Below are 19,996 nucleotides of genomic sequence, written 5' to 3'. Positions count from 1 at the left end.
CACGCAAAAAACGTGTAATTGGCTGGGAGACATCGCAAAAACGTGACACGGCTGATGGACACTACAAAAAATGTGTAATTGGCCGTAGGACACCGGTCACATTATTTTATTATTTCTAGGTCAAAAGAGGTGAGATATTTTGCCACATGTCTGGATTGCCCTTCCCTTCCTTGGCAATCTGCAACAGCTTTCCCGCACGCTCCCGCACAGCTCCCTGCGTGCGCTCGCCGCCAGCCGGCCCATGGTGATGCTCCGGCTCGGCCGAGTGAACACCGTCGTCATCTCCACTGCCGACGCGGCGCGCGAGGTGATGCGCGACCAGGACAGCGCCTTCGCTAGCCGCCCCCGGCTCACCGTGCCTCGCCGCCTCCTGTACGGCTGCACCGACATTGCCTTTGCGCCACATGGTGCGTACTGGCGCGCCGCACGCAGGGCGAGCGTGCTCCACCTGCTCGGCCCGGCCAGGGTCCGGGGCTACCGCGCCGTGCGGGAGGAGGAGGTAGGGGAGCTCCTCCAGCTAGTGGAGGTGGCGGCGAGCGGTGGCGTCATGCGGCTCAGCGAGCTACTGAGCGCGTTCGCCAAGGACGTTGCCGTGCGGAATGTGCTGGGTATACGTGGCGGTGATCTTACCTCGAGTGTCCTCGGTGGCCTTCATTCATGTCTCGATCTGAAAAGAATGGAGCCATATGTACCTCGAGTGTCCTAGGGGTGAAGACTGAAGACGAGCAGGTTGGTGAGGTCGAACCCGGCGGCGATGAGGAGGACCGCGAGCTGCTGGCGCTCGGCCGGCGGCCACGGTGGGCGGTGGAGCCACACGAACGCCGCCGTGCACGCCGCGTTGAACGCGAAGCACGCCGGGAACACCTTCCCGCGCAGCCTGCCCATCGCGTGCCTCTTCAAGTTCCTTAATCAGTCAGTTAATTAATCTACGTGAACACGATGATTATTAATTAAACTAATAAAGCAGCGTTAAGCTCTCACTCATTAATAGCCACCTTAGCTAGTTGAAGGCTTACAGATAGGACTCCACTGCCGCCGGAGCACAACAATGGCGCCAGGCGCAATCTCGCCATTTTGAAAAATTTCTCAACTATTTTGATCCGGAAATAATAAAATAATGCGACCAGTGTCCTATAGCTAATTACACAATTTTTGTGGTGTCCATCAGCCGTGTCACGTTTTTACGGTGTCTCCCAGCCAATTACACGTTTTTTGAGTGTCCTGTAGCAAATTTTGCCTTTCTAGAATACGATCCAAGATCGTTTTTCCTTCTGACGGCGTTTTATGCATGAACGATCCTCCAGCGGTTATGTCCAGATAGAATGCAGATTCCTTATCCAAACCCGTATGGAAATGTTGGAGAAGCACATACACAGGTAAGGACAGGGTTGGTCCGAACTGCACTAAATTAGTGAATCTGGACCAAGCTGCACCAATTGATTCGTTTTCGATCTGCTTGAAACTGAGAATTTCAACTCGAAGGGTAGTAATACGAGTAACTGGGAAGAAGGCAAGATAGAATCTGTCTCGCAACTTTTCCCAGCTACTGTTTACACATCCAACGGTAGAGGTGTACCATTGCTTTGCTCTCCCTTGAAGAGAGAACGGAAACAATTTCCACCGCACAGGTTCTTGTCTCATGCCACGAATCTTAAGGCATGAGCAGACTTGTTCAAAGTCTCACAGATGATGGTAGGGATTTTCTAGATCAAAGCTAGAAAAGGAATTTTCCCTAACCATACTGATTAGTTCGGGACGAATTTCATAACCAGTTGTATAAATGGGTTCCGATGAAGGAGGTGGCTCGTAGAATTCGTCCCGAGGAGCAGATAGTTCAAAACGAGGTTGCTCCATGGTTGAGAAGGGTTTGACAGGAATACTTCTCTAGGATAGCAGGGGTGAAGGTAGAATAAAATATGAAAAAGGATATGAGGATGAACTGGGTTCGGAAATGATCAGCAACCGTTCCCCGGCAACGGCGCCAGAAATACTTGTTGGTATTTGATACAGTTACAGATAAAATCCGCAAACACACGGATATACCAAAGTAGCACTTCCCCTACGGAGTATTCCATGGGTATCGAATCCAAGGGAACGTGTGTGGTCAGATCTTCCTCCGGTTCATCCAAGGACACCAAGCAAAAGATAGGCCAGGATAGAGAGGATTTACTAGTGAGAAACAATGTCTAGGGAAAGCTTAATTTTAATCCTAACGCAATACTTCAGGCACTGGCAACCTGCTATTCCCAGATGTCGCTCAACTACATACCCGGACAAGGAGGACTTCAGTGATCTCGAGGGCTGTCACCACCTCTGCGCCCACCTCAAACGTACTGTGGGATACGTAGCAATTACTGGATAATAATTACCTAAACACCACGTCTAAGCAATTAATATCTACTTTAGTGTTTATAACTCACCAAAGCAATTACTATATTTTAGTTGATTATAGTGAACAATAATCCCGTATGCTATTTAGGAACTAACCAAGAGATAATTCTCACAAGATAAATCTAAATTACTCAAGAAGAATATTATATTGAATACAGAGTAATAAACACAATAAAAGAAATAGAAGAAGATTACCGACAACTCCGGAATTCTTCCGACTCCTTCTACTCTACTCTCTTCCTATTCTAGTATACAATATAGTAAAATAGTGCCTCTTATAATTCAGCTCAAGCTTGGAAGTGTGTGTTGAAGTGAGTGAGATGATGTCCTTATATAGGTGTTGGTATGACGGCGAGCGAAGGGGAAATGTCCGAAGTGCCCTCCAACCGCCATCAGGGATGCATCTGGGACGTCCACGCCAAACCCCAGCCTGGATGGCTGAGATTGTGGTTCGGCCGAACCAGGGGGTTCGGCCGAACCTGGGCCAGGCCCATCTGGCCTAGCCTTTGGCCCAAGTCCTTCCCTGGTCCTCCTCTATCCATTTCTTGGTATTTTGGGCTGATTTTCTGATGTTTCGATGAAGTTCACAACCCATCCTTGTATGGATACAAAATTCTCCTCACTCTAGTCTAGATTTCCTCCCGCACTGGGTTTATTACCTGCATACAAATATATACCAACACTTGTGGAATACGTGAGATTAAGCACCTATCACTATGTTGGCGGTATAGAATCGGCATTTAACAGCCGCCAACACATGCCTCATATATGGAAGGTGTTCCGGATATGAAAGGATAAACAAAGTTCTACTCGGGTACAACAAGGACTATTCGGATCGTATCCATACTTACCTCCCTAGTTCTACTTGGACAAGGGGGCACCCGAGGGTATAAATACAAGAACCCCTAGTAGGAGGAGGGACAAGCCTAGTTAATTAGAGAGGTAATATGCCAACACATCTAAATAGATCTAGACATGCCAAGTTAGAATACAAACCAATACAAATCTAGATGAACAGAAAGGCAAGCCTAGACAAACCCAATCTAGAGCCATAAAGCCGATATGAAGGGCCTAGCGCTACCTCCAATCTCGTCAATAATGAATACTATTCCAGCCGTCAACTACGTGTGAGAGCTCCATGCCTCCAAGTCGATAAAGACTATATTAGATCATCCTAACTATTGTACTAATGTGATGTTGATATATAAAGGCAACGCTGGCTTCGGCCAACAGGAGTAGCGCTGTTACCTATCAGTTAACAGTATCGAACCTATATAAAATCCATGTCTCCCTTTTCTTTTACCTCAATCTCGCGTATACCTTGGCACCAAGAATCCCCATGCTCTACAAATACCGTGGTCAGGATCTACACCCTCGACAGAATTGTAGTGAATATGGATCTTTAAACATAAAATAATCCAAAGACATAAATGTATCAAATATTAGTTGTATGATCTCATTTTTTAGCATAAATTTTGCTTTCTAAGTAATATATTTTGGGAACATTAAGTTCATTTTACTTTTATGATTGTAGATCTAATTTAATTATTATTAAGTTATGTGCGATGATAAAATCTATATTGTTATTATTAAATTTTCATTGTATTAATGATGTATTAGGTTTGTTTTGGTATGGATGCAATTCCATCTATTAAAAATGCACCAGCTTTCAAAACAACGATAACACATAGCGGTGTTAGGTGGGTTTACATATAACCAGGATAAAGTAATTTCTGTTTGAGTATGACAGATATTATTATCATTTGGTATATCAAAATCTATAGCACATATATTTTTTATATAATTATAAGGTAATCTACCGTCTTTATAGCGAATATGGTGCGATAGAATTTCTTTAGTATTTTTTTATAAATAATAAATATGCGGATACTAATATGGTAAAATATAACTTCTTTTAGCAATCTTTTATAAATAATTTACTTGCGTATATGCGTAGGATTCCTTCCTAGTGAAACATAACATGTGTATACCATCTCAGCAAACCTAACCTGATGGCAAGATCTATAGAAAATACTTGCTTAAGGTTTTATGTGGAAGAAAGATTTTGTTGATTATTGTCGATTTTCCTTTGCATGTTATCTTATACTGATAGATTTTGGATTGCTGCCACTTGGACGAAAAATATCCGTGGTCAGAATCAAGTGAGAAATGCCACTTAAAACTTAATATTATTTTGCTCGGAGTATTATATCCAAAACATGCATATAGCCAATGACTTTTGTTTTCCATTTTTTTAGCATTGTGGTATTTGGTGCAGTGATATTGCTGCTGAGTCTTGATTGAATAAGCTCAGTAGTAGACCATGGAAATGCATAGCAGAGAATATTTTTTATTCTTTTTTACACAGAGCAATGGTAGACTCAGACAGAGTCCTCCATATAGCAAGACCATGAAATACAGGATTGTGTCTAAACAACATAACCAGCCCAAACGAGCCAACTAACACGACCTGTGTGCAAATTAACTGTTCGAACTATCCCGACCCAACCAAATTGCCAGCATGTGGTTAATCACTCGCCAGTGTTTTCCATCTTCTTTGACCTGTTTCAAAATGACGTACGGCCTCAAATCTGAACTACCGATCGATTTTTCCCATCCAAAATCTCCAGCTGAATGAAGCCCGATTCACTTCTATCTCGTGAGCATAAGCCGACCGCAATCTCGCAGTCGTAACGTAAACGGGGACGTGCTAGACGGAGTCAAAACATGTCATGGAGATTGCAGGGACGCGTGCGCATACGCGTGAGTTGGCTTGGAGGCCGGCCAGGTATGCGTGGGCCGCGGGAGCACATGGGGCTCTCCACTTCTCTCGAGGCTCGAGCGCGTACACACGGCATGCACGAAACCCAACAGCGAGACGGACGCGGGAGTTTGGAAGTGAGGCGTGGACGATAAGAGCATGGCTAATGATTTCGCCGGCAGTCGGCTGTAACCATAGTTATTAGGACCGGACCGAACATTGAGCCGGTCATAGTCTCGGTTCACGGTTTGATTGGTTCAACCGGTTGAACCGCCAGCTCAACACGGTTCAATTAGTGTGAGATATGCACTATTATCACTACGTCCAACATAGCTCATTGGTGGGGTTCCTGGTAGGGAAGGATGAGGTTGAGGGTTCGAATCCCACCCCACAACATTTTACTATGTACTTTCTTCTCTCCATCCCACCAGCGCCCCTTCTCCTCAGGTCCCCACCAGCGCCCCCGGTTCCCGGTTTTCCACCGACTTCTTCAAAAAAAACCGACGGTTTAATTGGTTTTCTCAGGTTTGATTGCACGCCTGGTCCTTTAGCTGGACCTGACCGGCTGGTTCCGGTTTTCTCCGGTCGGACCACCGGTCCGGTCCCAATAACTATGGCTGTAACACGCGCCAGATCACCACGCGGTGGTGACGGACCCGCTAGTATTTAATGCACATAAACGAGCCTAAGCCAATAGCAGCGGCCGTAGCGCGTATCCGCCGGCCTCAAGCAGGCGCGTCGCGAGTCGCCCGTCCAGATCTCTCTCTTCGTTTCTCCCTCCTCCACGTAGAGATTAGTATGCTTACAGCCTGTTGTAATACTTGCTCTAAATCCGCGTCATTGCATTTGCGCGATGGACGAAAGGCATATATATGTGGGCCCGTCGTAAGTGTTGCATGTCGGTGCATATAATGGCCTGTCTAGCGTAAGGTGGTGTTTGGACCAGGGATAAAAATTTAGTCTTGTCACATCGAATGTTTGACGCTAATTCGAAGTATTAATTAAACATAGACTAATTGCATAAATGAGAGCTAATTCGCGAGACAAAATTTTTAAGCCTAATTAATCCATAATTAGCACATATTTACTGTAGCATCACATAGACTAATCATGGATTAATTAGGCTTAATAGATTCGTCTCGCGAATTAGTCCAGGGTTATGGAATGGGTTTTGTCATCAGTCTACGTTTATGTTAACAACCAAATTTGGTAATCCAAGAATCGGAGATGAAGAAGAAATCGAGATGGAGTTCGAGATGGAGATCGTCCTGAAAACAGAGTGAAGATCGGCTGGAGTCCGAATCGGCTACAACTAAGATCGGCAGAGTTTGAGTCGGATGGGGTTAGCTGATCGAGCCGAATCCGATAGTATAACATTGCGTATGTTGTCGGGTTAGGTTGATGTGCTTCATGATGATTGCTACGCATGGATAGAGTCCTGAGAAGGCAATTATATCTATTAATTAGGATATTTTATGTAATTTCTTTAGAGATATGTTTGGGCAAAAGTCTGCCGCAAAGACTTATAGTTTCTTAGAGTTTGTTAGAGATAAGAGTCGTGTCCGATATGGACATATTTTGTAATTCTCGAGTATAAATAGACCCGAGCCCCATGTAATCAAACTAACACACGCTCAATACAATCTCGGCGCATCACCACCCTTTTTACTTTCGTTTTGTCAAGACGAGTTCTTGCTTTCGGGTTGAGCTGCATCGGTTTCGATCTTCAACAAGAGGTAAAACTTGTTATGGCCGCTTGCGTTCTCGGGATTAGTGCTTCCATTTTTATGATACTCTAATCTTGTTTATATAATTCGTCGAGTTATCATATATCTTATATAATCTCCGGCAATATCGCTATTTAACCCTTAATCGGCTAATGTCTGTTAGTAGAAGGCAGCCGATTAAGTTAAATACCGACGTTGACTTAGATTATATAAGATATCTACCACTCTATGAAACATCCAACGGCTTGATTGTCTAGATATTGTCTTTCTTTTCATACTTATAGCTGCATCAGTTGAGTTTGATCTTATTAGTCGTGATTAGAATCTCAATCTCTAGCCTGTCTTTGGTTGCCGATTAGGGTAGCATCGGGGTTTCAGCCGATCTTACCTTATTTAAATACATTTATCTTGTATGCTTTACTGATATATTAAATGTGCCCTTTATGTTAAGATCTTGTCACATTTAGATATATTAGGTTTTTTGTTTGATATATTTTACTTGCTTTAATATCTTAATATAGAGTGGTATTGGAGTATTAGCCGATACATGCTAGATCTATCTTGTTGTTAGTATATATTTCGATCTAAGTGATTTATACTGTCTCGGCATGGCGACCGATCTATCCCAATCACTTGATTTAAGTGTATATCGACATAAGGATTACATACTGTTAATATCTACAGCCGGTCGAGTATATTTAGTTCTGTCTTACTTATTAATGACTACCGATCAATGCATATATGACATCGGCTCAACGATAAATGATATGTCATCGGCACCTAGCCGATCGGCTATCGTTTATGGATTTAACCGCGGTTTCTTTGTCTTTGTTTCTTGTTAATTGCAAGATCAAATCAACTGGCACGCTCACATACCCAAAGGCAAGTTTTGGACCTGCACTGGAGTTAAGCAGATCTCCCAGGCCTCGTGTTTTTACATCAACAGTTTAATACTTCTAATTAGTGTCCAAACATGACAGGGAGTAAAACTTTAGTCCCTGATCCAAATAGGGTCTAAGGCTGTGTTCGTTGCCCCTGTTCCCAACTCCCCCTCTCGTTCTCCGCGCACATGCTTTTCAAACTGCTAAACGGTGAGTTTTTTAAAATGTTTATATACGAAAGTTACTTTAAAAAAATCATACTGATTCATTTTTGAAACAAAGATTAGCTAATACTTAATTAATTACGTGCTAATGGACCACTCCGTTTTCCGTGCATGGGACATGGGTTCCCAACCCAGGCTGCCGAACACAGCCTAACACTTCATTTATGTGGATCCACATTTGTAGTGCCACATTTGTAGTGGCATGGATCCAATTAATAAGTAAACCATCTCTATAAATTTTGTAGTATATATCATAAAAAAATATATCTAATATTTGTTCGCATTTGCAGAGATGGGTAGAAGTTGGATGTATGGAATTGATCGACATATCAAAGAACGTTGCAAATTTTATAAATGTCGCGGAAAAGGGGAAGAAAAGAAGGAACAATGATTATATGACTTGTCCATGTGTAGATTGCAAAAATGAGGAGATGCTTGCCAGAAGAGTAGATATACTTTTCATCTAATATGTCGAGGATTTATAAAGGGCTGCACATGTTGGACCAAGCATGGAGAGCAAGAATCAATCAATATTGCAGATGAAACGAGCGGTGGACAAAATCAGGAAGATGAAGCTGAACTCCATTGGGCGACAGAATGGTTGATGTCAATAACTTCTCTGGAAGCAATGTTGCGTGATGGTGAGGAGCCAGATTACGACAAGAAAGATTTCATGAAGTTCGCCAGGTTGGTCAGTGATTGACAAACACCTCTATACGCTAGATGCAAGGCAAAACACATGAGTAGTGGATGGAAGTTTGTTGAAGGACCTACTTCCAGAGGAGAACACATTACCTAAGACGAAAAATGAAGCAAAATAGCTTTTGTGTCTCTTAGGGATAGAGGTTCATAGAATTTATGCTTGCCCAAACAACTGCATATTGTACTATAAGGAATACGCCGACTTAGAGTCTTGTCTTGTGTGCAAGACTTCTTGATACAAGTGATAGACAAGTTCTGACGAAGGGGGAAAAAGTTAAAGTGGGTGGTCCGGCGAAGGTTGTGAGGTATCTACCTATCATCGATCGTTCCAAGATATCTTTGCCAATTCCAAGAAAGTAGAGTTAGTATATTTGCATGCCACGGATTGAAGGACCAATGGTAAGCTTATGCCACAGATTGAAAGCTATGTTTATATACGGATTTGCATGAATCCTTTCGGAGATTTATGCAGTTGTCAAAGCACTTAGCTAGTTCTTATAGCAAATTATAACCTACCACCATAGTTGTGTTTCAAAAGGAAGCGCATTATATTTTGCTTGCTAATCCAAGTACTGAAACAATCTAGTAATGATATTGATGTATTACTGGAGCTTGTAATCGATGACCTAGAAACGCTATGGTGAGACTGTGTACATACTTGGGATGTATTTAATTAGTAGGGAGAACTTCAATCTACGTACCCTATTATTTTGCTCCATTAACGACTACCTGACACTTGGTAACCTTTCGGGACAAACTATCAGACCCATCGTAGAATAAGCGAAATGACATATTTGCAAATGCAAAGTAATTTGTGAATAAGACTTTTATATACGTGTTCTTAGTGATCTAAAAGCAAATGCTGAAAAATAAACTTCGATGAAAAAACCTCAAAATCAACTCTAAATTTAAAGTTGAAAATTCAAATTTTGACGGATAAGCATATGTATAAGAGAAAAGATGAGGCCCTGTGAAAGAAAATAAAGCTTGCTCGGACTATTTGGAAAATACACACAGTAAGTGGCTAAATAAGTCGCGAAAGATAGTTTAAATAGGCCATAGAAGTCGGCTCCCGCTACGTCACTCGTATAGAAGAATGAACAAAAATTTTAACAATAAGAGAGAACTTCTCCCAATTCCATCGGATGTAACTAGAGAAAAGGTGGTCGACATGGTGAAGGACATACATAGAGGCTTTGACAAGAAAAGGAAATGTATTATAAGACAAAGGAGAAAAGTATGTTGGGTGGGGGGGGACTCCATATTCTGGCCGCCAAGGATATTCTGTTTTTTCTTGTAGTGAATACCTTAGGCTGGCCAATAAAACGATTTCTTTAGAAAAAGAAATGTCACGGATGAGCAACATGGTCGTCGATTCTAAACGAGAAGCCATCACTGATAAGTCATTCATAACAGGCTTCTTTATTTTGGGTTAGACTTATTGGTTTAGATTTTAAGCTTACATTTTAACTTATATATATGTTTTATAAGCCAACGGTTTTAAACATAAAGTTTAATGTGGAGTTACATCCCCACTTCAAATAAGCCAAAAAATCTTCTCTAACCTGCTTTTGATTTAACATTGTAATAGCTTTTGGCTTTGAAACGAAAAAAAAATACTCCCTCCGTTTTTTAATAGTTGACACCGTTGACTTTTTCTCACATGTTTGACCATTTGTCTTATTAAAAAATTTTATGTAAATGTATAAGATATAAATCACACTTAAAGTATTATGAGTGATAAAACAACTCATAACAAAATAAATTATAATTACGTAAATTTTTTGAATAAGACGAATGGTCAAATATGTGAAAAAAAGTCAACAGCGTCATATATTAAAAAATAGAGGTGGTACTTGTTTATTTAGACTTAAACTTTTTGGGTTATAAGTTGGCTATAAGTCTAAAGAAAAGAACCTAATTGACGGGTTGTAGGATGCCTCGTGTGCTGGGTTAAACGTTATATATCGGTGATTGGATTTTATTTAAAGATTATCCTATCGGTGATGACTGCTTGTTCAACAGCTATGAGTTTTCACATCAGTAACCACTAATCCGTGATAAGACCCCCGCCGATATATATAAGGGTTCCTACCCCCAACATGGATAATCTATTCTGCACTAGTGTCTTATGTTACGCCCAACGCCGGACGTCTAGTTGTTGCCTCAATAATACATGAAGTAGAAATTGACCGCTTCCGCCATATGGGCGACACCGATCGACCGAGATCCGTTGAAGTGTCGTACGTCGTCTAACAGTTATAGTAGTTGACCCTAATTAATCACACACCAATTCTTCTAGACTCGTTCCTTAGGCGCTAATTAATCTAATCAACCTAATCCTACGATTCATTTATACGTACATAGATCGATCGGCTAATTGAAGTAAACAAAAATCTCAGAAATAACTAAATTATAAATGTGGAAAATAAAACGATATACGTAGCGAGCATTCCATCCTTCAGCAGCAGCAGGTCGTCACCCCGCGTCTGACTATTTTATTGGTCGTCACCCCGCAGAATTCGCAATTAACACAACCTGCAGTTTCTTTCATGGACGATGCTTCCATTGTGGTTCCGTGTAAGCAGACCTACATATATATATAAGCAGAGAGCAGCCAGGAGACAGGCGCAGTCTGCAGGCAGCTAGGCAGATGCAGATGAGAGCTTGAGAGGGTGGTGTCCGGTGAGGGAGAGCTACTAGCTTACCTAGACGATGCCGATATGGAGCAGTGTGGACCCGGTGGCGACTGTGGCCCAGATCGCCGGCGTGGACGCCTACGGTCTGATCAGCATGGTGACGGAGCGGGCGGAGAAGGTGCGGCGCAACAAGTACGAGTGCCGGCAGCTGGCGGAGCACGTGGAAACGGTCGGGGGGCTCCTGCATCACGTGGAGAGGGACGACCCGCGGATCGCCGCCCCGCTGGAGAAGCTGGAGGGGACGCTCCGGGAGGCCGTCGTGCTCGTCTCCTCCTGCGAGGCCAGCAGCTACTTCCGCCGCTTCTTCCGCGGCGCCAAGATCGCCGAGCAGTTCCAGCGCATCAAGGAGAAGATCGACTTCTACCTCCAGGCTCCAGCTCTTCCCCGTCATCACCTGCATCTACACCACCAGCGTCTTCTCCCGGCGTCTTGACTCAGCACCTCACACGCAGGTACGTAGATACGATCGATCGATATACCATTACCCCCAATTTACTATACCATACTCTCTCTCTCTCTCTCTCATTATTTTCTCACACATGTATGTACTATATGATGGTATATCATATGTTCAGAATTTGCGGAGCTCCCCGTCCAATCGTTCGGCACGAGCATCACGGTCAGTCGATCGCATCATTATCTAGCACTTTTTATTTTTTTGGATACGTCGTCGAAGACTTGAAGTCAACCATTATGAATAATTGAAAATACCAAAATGACGAGTTCGTACACATTCCCCTATAGCTATATAAAAATCCCAACACGCGTTTTGTCTTCTAGAGCTGACAAATTATCATGCCACTTTTACACATTCACACCTACATATATCTTTTATTCTAGGGTCCTCTAAACAAGAAAAAAAATACTCTCACCGTTTCAAAAATATAACAATATAATTTTTTGTCTATATATATGTAGACACATGCTTGTCTAGGTATATAGCTAAAATTTAAGTTATTATATTTTGGGATTGAGGTACGCACTTCGATTTTGGTCTATTTATTACACTATACTCCTTCCGTCACATAAAAAATCAACTTAGAATTATTTTAGCAAGTACTACGAATATAGACAGAGATATGTACAGATTCATAGTATTAGGATGTGTCACATCTGATACTAGGTTGGTTTTCGATGGGACGGATGGAGTACATATTTACTCAAAAATCGTTAGGAATTTTGTGTTCTAGAGATGTCTTTTCTTTTGTACTTTTTATCAATACAACCACAGTAGTAGTCCTCACAAGCAATTTTAATGTATGCTTTGGGAAAGATGACTTGAACGTAACTAATGAGTGTATCAATATAATTTGTCACACCTCTTAGTTTAGTATGAGATTTGCTAAAATGACAATTGAAACGGGGAGTAGTAAATTTGAATTTAATATAACACATGCATTATAAATTTCATATGGCGATGATATGCGTGTATGTAGTATATATATCTTCTATAAGTAAATTAATTTGCCTCAACACATAAGTATATAAGCTTCATAATACATTTTACAAGGTCGATATAATCATGGTTAATTATTTGCTGTATCGATAATATTGTTTAATTCAGATTAGTAAATGACACATTTAAAAATTTAACAAAGACACAAGTGATCGCGTGAAAGCATAGTAAATTATAATCTATGATCATAATATTGTTAATTACATATCAAGGTAAATATGTTGATGTTATAGCAACACCTATCAAGTATATTCTAGAAACACATACCACTTGTGTTGTTCATTATTGTTATTACAAATTTAAGCTAATTACTGCAAACAATAAACAACAATATCGTTAGTAAATACTGTGCTAACGATGTATCTGATTGCAGTTGGTCTAACGGAGATGAAGATTACACATATTCTGAAAGACCGCAAGCCAGAACCGAGCCTATTGCAGTTGCAACTAGAGAGGATAAATCAGGTGCGCATGCACTTTGTTCCTAATTAGTAGTGCCAAACATTAAGCATAAATGTTTTATTAGAAAAACAAGTTCATAAAATCTATATAGGTTTACGATATAATGATTGTCATTTTCAAGAAACAAATACATCATTTTCTGAACTAAGTATATATCTATAAGAAAATATATAGTAACTTCAGTTTTTGTTTAAAAAAAACCAAATTATGTTCTAAATATAAATATTTATGATTAGAGGAAGTATTTTTTTGGGATCCGCCCCCTCTTGTATGCAAGTTTTTTTTTTAACGACGGCAAAGCTTGCCATTCATTGAATAAAGTATAGAGCAATATTTACATGCTCTTGCATGCAAATATCTCTTGTGTTTCTTGTGTCCATGCTTTCTCTTACATTAGGGCAGTCCCAACCCTCCATCTAGGATAGTGTCTATGGTATTAACTACATTGTCATGTAAGACTTTTAGCTTACGTGGCACTATATTAATTAAGAGAGAGAGTGAAGAGAGGAAGAAACCGGGTCTCATACAAGACACAGCTTCAACACTAGAACCTATGCACTAGACACCATCAAGTTTTGCATTGGGAGAGAATAGTGTCTTCATAATAGATGGAGAATAAATATGATTGGTAGAGAAGAGAGATGATGTATTTATTAATGGCCCACTTTAAGAAACCATGGGTTGTAGAGTGTAGTTTCTATTGTGATGTCTAATTGACATGTCACCATAGACACTGCTTATAGACACTATGGGTTGGGACTGCCCTTAGGGGCATATTCCTGGTAGGACGTCTTCGTCTATTTTATATAGCACTATCCTGGCATGGAGCGGTTTGAAATCTTTTAACTTGATTTAGCTTTTTAGCGCTTGTAAAAGGAAGTAAGTTATTATATTAGCACATGGATAATTAAGTATTAATTATTACAAACTTTAAAAATAAATTCATTTGATTTTTTAAAAAAGAAACTTTTACATAATTTTTTTAAAAAAAACCACACGATTTAAAAATTAAAAAAGCATGCTAATGAAAAATGAGAAAGTTGTAGGTTAAAGTTGAAGAAAAGGACACAGCCATGTCGCACTCCTAGAACTACAAATACTTTGCACGATGTATCACAAAACTATAGATTTAAGAACTTGTTTTACAAAACTAAAGATTCAGTGCATTCGCTTATCACAAAACTACAGGTACTTTGCACAATATATCATAAAACTACAGATTTGAGAACTTGTTTCACAACACTACAGATTTAATATCTTCATTTATCACAAAACTATAGGTTTAGTGACTTCATTATCACAAAACTGCAGGTTTTAGCATTGTTAAAACCTGCAGTTTTATGATAATGGAGAAACTAAATATGTAGTTTTGTAATTAATAAATATTAAAGATACTAATTGTGTAGTTTTATGATGAATGAATACACTAAATGTATAATTTTTATGAAACAAGTTTTTAAATCTATAGTTTTATAATAGACTGTACAAAGTACATGTAGTTTTGTGATAAACAGAGACACAAAATATGTAGATTTGTGAAACAAACTCTTAGATATGTAGTTTTGTGATAAATTATGCAAAATACCTGTAGTTTTGTGTAAAATTTTGTTCTCCCAAGTTGGCAAGTGGCTTCAAGTTAATAAATCATGTCTACATTTGTCCTCTATTTGTTTTTAATCCATCAATTTACATGTAAGAACCCTCGAGAAAGAAAGTAATTCTCACAAGGAGTTAGTCGATATTACACCCTCAAAGCATCCCAAGGGTCTAAATAACCCCTCAACTCCAAATTGGCTCCTATAACACCCAATATACATAAACACCATTTCCAAAAAGAAAAATGCTTCAACGGTTAAACCAGACCAAACAGCACAATATGGTTTAGGTTTAGGCTACTCTCATTTATCGTAAGAAAGCTCATGAGCTAGCTCGTGGGGCTTAGAAGGTCATTCCAAACGCCCTCATTTTTTTCTTATACTTATACTTATTAGCCAAAATTTCAATTTTCAAACTTAAATTTGGAGGTAATTGGGATTTTTTTCTTCATAGTCTATGTTTCAACCTTTGTTTTTAGATCATTAAAAACACGTATATAAAAGTTTTATTCATAAATTGTTTTTCATTTGCAAATATACCGTTTTAGTATTTCCTCGTATCGGCCAAACGATGAGGCTGAGAGTGTGTTTTGGAACAAAGCCTTAGCTGGAGGGGTTTTGTTCATGTGCATATTTTTAAGTCGGTTTGGCCCTTTGATGCCAGATTACACAACAATCCACCACAACACCGGTTTGGCCCTTTGTTTTTAGCCGCCGTACTCCACCGCCGGCGATGCCCGAAGACTTGCCGAAGCGGAAGAAGACCCGGGGAGAGATTTTCTTCGGTCCAACAAAAAGTACCACGAGGTACTGGTACCTTAGGGTACTGAATCGTTTTCGATCATTGGATCTAGTTGGGCAGCGTAAGCATTGTTTAAATCCAACAATAAAAAACGATTTGGTACTGTAAGGTACCAGTCTCTCGAGATACTTTTTATTGAACCAGAGCAAATCTCCTCCGAGAAAGTCGGATCTAGATAAATTGATATGAAAGGACGATTAGAGTTGACTTCTCTAATAATTCTGTCCCTATATTATCCGTTTGAGAAATTTTCTTCTATTTTATCGCGACCATGCATGGTACAGATACATATAATTACATACAAATATAAGATTACCCTTGCATGCAGGTCATCATAACTTGAACAAAGATGGAGTCGATAAGGCATCTTCAAGCAATGATGATATTGGACACCTATTGACACCAGCCCACCAAGGTTAATTTAATTCTTAAACTTCTACATATTTAAGAAATAGATGTAAATAATGAATTAAGAAAAAAATATTAAGTAGTTTTGAAGCAACATTAGTTTCTGGTTTGCTGATGGCTAGGGTGAAAACCCTTCTCTAACCTCACTTAATTCATGAGTAATTTATTTTCTTACAGCCGCAGGGTTTTCATTGTTCGACTTATTTCGGATAGTGGATGCTACAGATAACTTCTCGCTGGAAAACAAGATCGGCGAGGGTGGGTTTGGTCGTGTTTACAAGGTAACTATATCTATGCATACTTGTGTCATAAAAAAGGAGAATCACACACATTTCAGAATCAACTAGTGGATGACTAGGCGGTAGCAGCAGGATGGTGGGGGCCTCCTAATCTGGAGCACCCAAACTCAGGACGACTTGATTCACACAGTCCCTGAGCTTGGGGCTTGGGCTGTCCTGATCTGGAGCCCGTGAGCTCGTGGCAGCTGGTATCGCAGGCAGGTCGATCGGACCAGCGTGCATGCATGGTATAGATGACTATAAGACCCGCTCGGCACAGCCCGACCTAGACACGGGCTAGGCACGGCCCATGGCCATCGGGCTGGCACGGCACGGTCGGCACTTCGGACCGTGCCATGCCGGCCCACGTGCCGCACCTCAGGCCCAGGCACAACCCACCGTGTCAGCCCGAAGGCACGGGTGGCCTATCGTGCCTTCTTTAAAATAAGTCTATTTATCCTCCCTCCTCTTTAGGCTGTAACACACACACACACACACACACACACACACATATATATATATATATATATATATATATATAGCTAAAATAAGTCTATTATGTTCCTACTCTTTGAGCCGTGCCATATAATAAGTCTATTTTGCCTCCCTATTCTTTGTGCCCACTCGCCTACTGGTTCGATGGGGATCTGGGTGAATCGAGTGGCGGAGGTGGTGCTTGATAGACTGGGAACGGGGGATGACAAACTAGGTTTTGGGGGTTGGTTGCTCGACTTTTTTATACGGTACACCAGCTACTTTATTTTTCGTGAGTTTGACCACCACGAAAGTAGCAAAATTTCATTTTGTTCAAGAGAAACCCATAGAAATATGCCAATGTTCTTGTGGGTTTAACTAAACAACATATATTTTTTGGGACAATTGCTCATTTGACCCCGTCTTTCAAAATCGGAGTTGTCATTTGACCCTGTTTCCATAACACCGTTAGGGTTCAATTTATAAAAGATTGAAAGAAATGTATTTATATGCCAAACTAACAAAAATACACATAAGAACACAACAATACTATATCCCCGAATTCCTTCTCCTCCATTCATGTCTGGATACTCGTGTGGCGGATATTACCGAGGCGGGGAACGGTGGCAGCGGCGATGGCGACAACGGGGAGCAGGGGTGATGGTGGCAGCAGCGAAGGCATCAGCCTGCGGTAAGAGTGGCGGCAGCAGTAGGAGCAAGGGCAGCCGCGGCGATGCACGGTGGGAGTGGCAGCTGTGACGGTGAAGAGTAGGGGTGCCGGCGGGAGTGACGGAGGCGTCGGCCAGCGGTGGGAGCGGCGACGGTGTCGGCGAGCCGTTGGAGCAGGGGCGACCAAGGTGGCGCGCGGTGGGAACAGTGGCAGTGGTGGCGACGGTGGGCAGCAGGGGCGACGACGGCGCATGGCTATCTTGTGTTCTACTTTTTCTGTGTATTTTTTTATTGGATGCAATTTGGGATTGAAAAAAAAGACCAATATGCTGTTAAAATATTTTAAATGTTCAGCCATAAATATGTCAAATTTTGTTAATTTGATTTTATCAAATTTGTCAATTTCAAGCCAAAACTATTAAATTTGTCTCGAATCTATTAAAACTATGCTAAATTGGTTACAAATATGTCAAAAGTTTGGATAAAAAAAAGAAGCACGATGAAATGAGTAAGTGCAAAAAAGATAATTTGCCCCTTAGTCAGGGGCGGGTACAGGAAATATAGTCATTGGGGTCATTACTCAAATATGGTGGTGCCAATGCATATATAAGAGAGTAATTCTTGTTTCCAAAGTGTATTAGCAAAGAGATTAGCAAGAAGTAATTGGTGTTAGTTGACACCAATGCCTACACTCCACTGCCCTTAATTACTTAACACTGTTATCTTGTCTTCACTGTTATCTCATTCAATTTTGAAAAAGGATCAAATAAGCCAACTTGAGAAGGTAGGATAAAATTGTTAGTTAAGCTTTAGAATAGGGTTGAATGAGCGATTGCCTCTATATTTTTTTTAGTAGGTCGTCTGTGGGATTTATAGAACAGGCTTGCTCTGAAGTCTGAGCGGATGCGAGCAGACGAGCACATCCATAAACGATCATCTACCCAATTCACAGAGTTTAGCGTAACTGTAGGATCGGAGCCTAGCTATGTACTCGCTTATAATATATATGCAATCACCACAATTAATCTTAATCCAGATTGGTAGCATGCTGCATGCCTTCCCCAATGCATAGCCTTCCGTATTCCTTTTTTAATAAAGAAGGCTTTATTGATTTTTGACAATTACTACATCAAGACTATAAGTTTGCTCTAAGACCACTTGGAGCATGCCTTCTATATTTCATATGGTTTACTTTCCTCTATTTGATCACTTATCAGGGACAACTGAATGGACTTCCAGTTGCTGTCAAGAGATGCTTCGTGGAATCGAGCCCAGAGCGTCTGTCTGACTTTGAAAACGAGATTAAATTCATTCCTAGGCTCCAACATAGAAACATCGTGACGCTCAAGGGATACTGCATCGAAGGAAAAGAAAGGATCTTGGTTTACGAGTATATGCAAAACAAAAGCCTCGATAAATTCATATTTGGTATGTTTTGACAAGTCCCCAGAGGATTATGTTCTTAAATAACTAAGTCTATAAATGATTTAATTTGTACCCTGATCTCATAATCACCATTCTGTTAAACACATTTATCAGGCCCAAGAACCGATTGGTCTCTCTACTGGGATAGGTTGTTTGCGATAATTGAAGGTATAGCTCAAGGGATTGTGTACCTTCACTTGCACTCGGGGCTAAAGATTATCCACAGGGACCTTAAGCTCAGCAATATTCTATTGGATTCTGAAATGAATCCTAAGATTTCTGATTTTGGTACGGCAAGATCCGGTTTTCCGAACAAGGGTCGCAGGACAGACACTGTTTCAGGAACATAGTACGAAAGCAAATTAATTATTATACGTATTTTATTATATAGTACTGAGAACGATAATTAGTCACATTATTTTTCTTATTCTATCTTGCAGCGGTTACATGGCTCCGGAATATTCAACCAGAGGAATATTTTCGGGTAAATCGGATGTGTTCAGCTTTGGCAGCCTGCTTCTTGAGATCGTAAGTGGAAAGCGGAACGGAACTTGGTACTCGATTAGAGAAAGGAAGTCCATAAGTCTTCACGAATATGTAAGTAGACTCAGTCTGTTGTCTCATATGAGAATATTTTCTTCTGATATTTTACTTCTGTTTGTCCTCCCATTAACTTGATACTTCAAAACAGAAACACACTGAACCTTAAACTTGGAAATGGCTTATGCTTGTGGAAGTAGGGCCCACCCATCAGCAGCTATCCCCTCCTTTTAAAATGGTAAAATTTAGATATAGTGCACTTAGCTTGCGATCTTTGCTACTGGACACCTCAAAAACGTGATGGGGTTGTAAGACACCCAACTACCTCGTAATTTGCTAAGGGACACCACAACCAATATTTTGTTATATTCAAACCGAATGGAAAGAAAAAACATTTAGAAAAGAAGAATTTACTGCTATGGCAACAACCAGTAATGGCCGCTGCCGTCAACATTGTTCCCGCTGCTACAAACTTTTATCACAAAACTACAGATTTAAGAAC

At 40.7% G+C, this 19,996-nt stretch overlaps 1 protein-coding gene across 1 annotated transcript; it reads left to right on the top strand.

Annotated features, from left to right (window-relative positions):
* Positions 1-241: 241 nt before the first annotated feature.
* LOC9270367 (uncharacterized) lies at positions 242-19,751 on the top strand. The gene is made up of 10 exons (XM_066311747.1): positions 242-608; positions 11,485-11,837; positions 11,961-12,004; positions 13,215-13,306; positions 16,029-16,115; positions 16,286-16,389; positions 18,747-18,957; positions 19,069-19,303; positions 19,395-19,551; positions 19,646-19,751. Exons 1-10 carry the CDS (start codon positions 242-244, stop codon positions 19,661-19,663), a joined length of 1,668 nt encoding a protein of 555 aa, XP_066167844.1. The 3' UTR covers positions 19,664-19,751.
* Positions 19,752-19,996: the final 245 nt, after the last annotated feature.

The sequence above is a fragment of the Oryza sativa genome, chromosome 6 (genome assembly GCF_034140825.1).
Source record: "Oryza sativa Japonica Group chromosome 6, ASM3414082v1".
NCBI classification, from domain to species: domain Eukaryota; kingdom Viridiplantae; phylum Streptophyta; class Magnoliopsida; order Poales; family Poaceae; genus Oryza; species Oryza sativa.
Note: the sequence above shows the minus strand (reverse complement) of the source record. Positions and strands in the feature narration are given on the sequence as shown.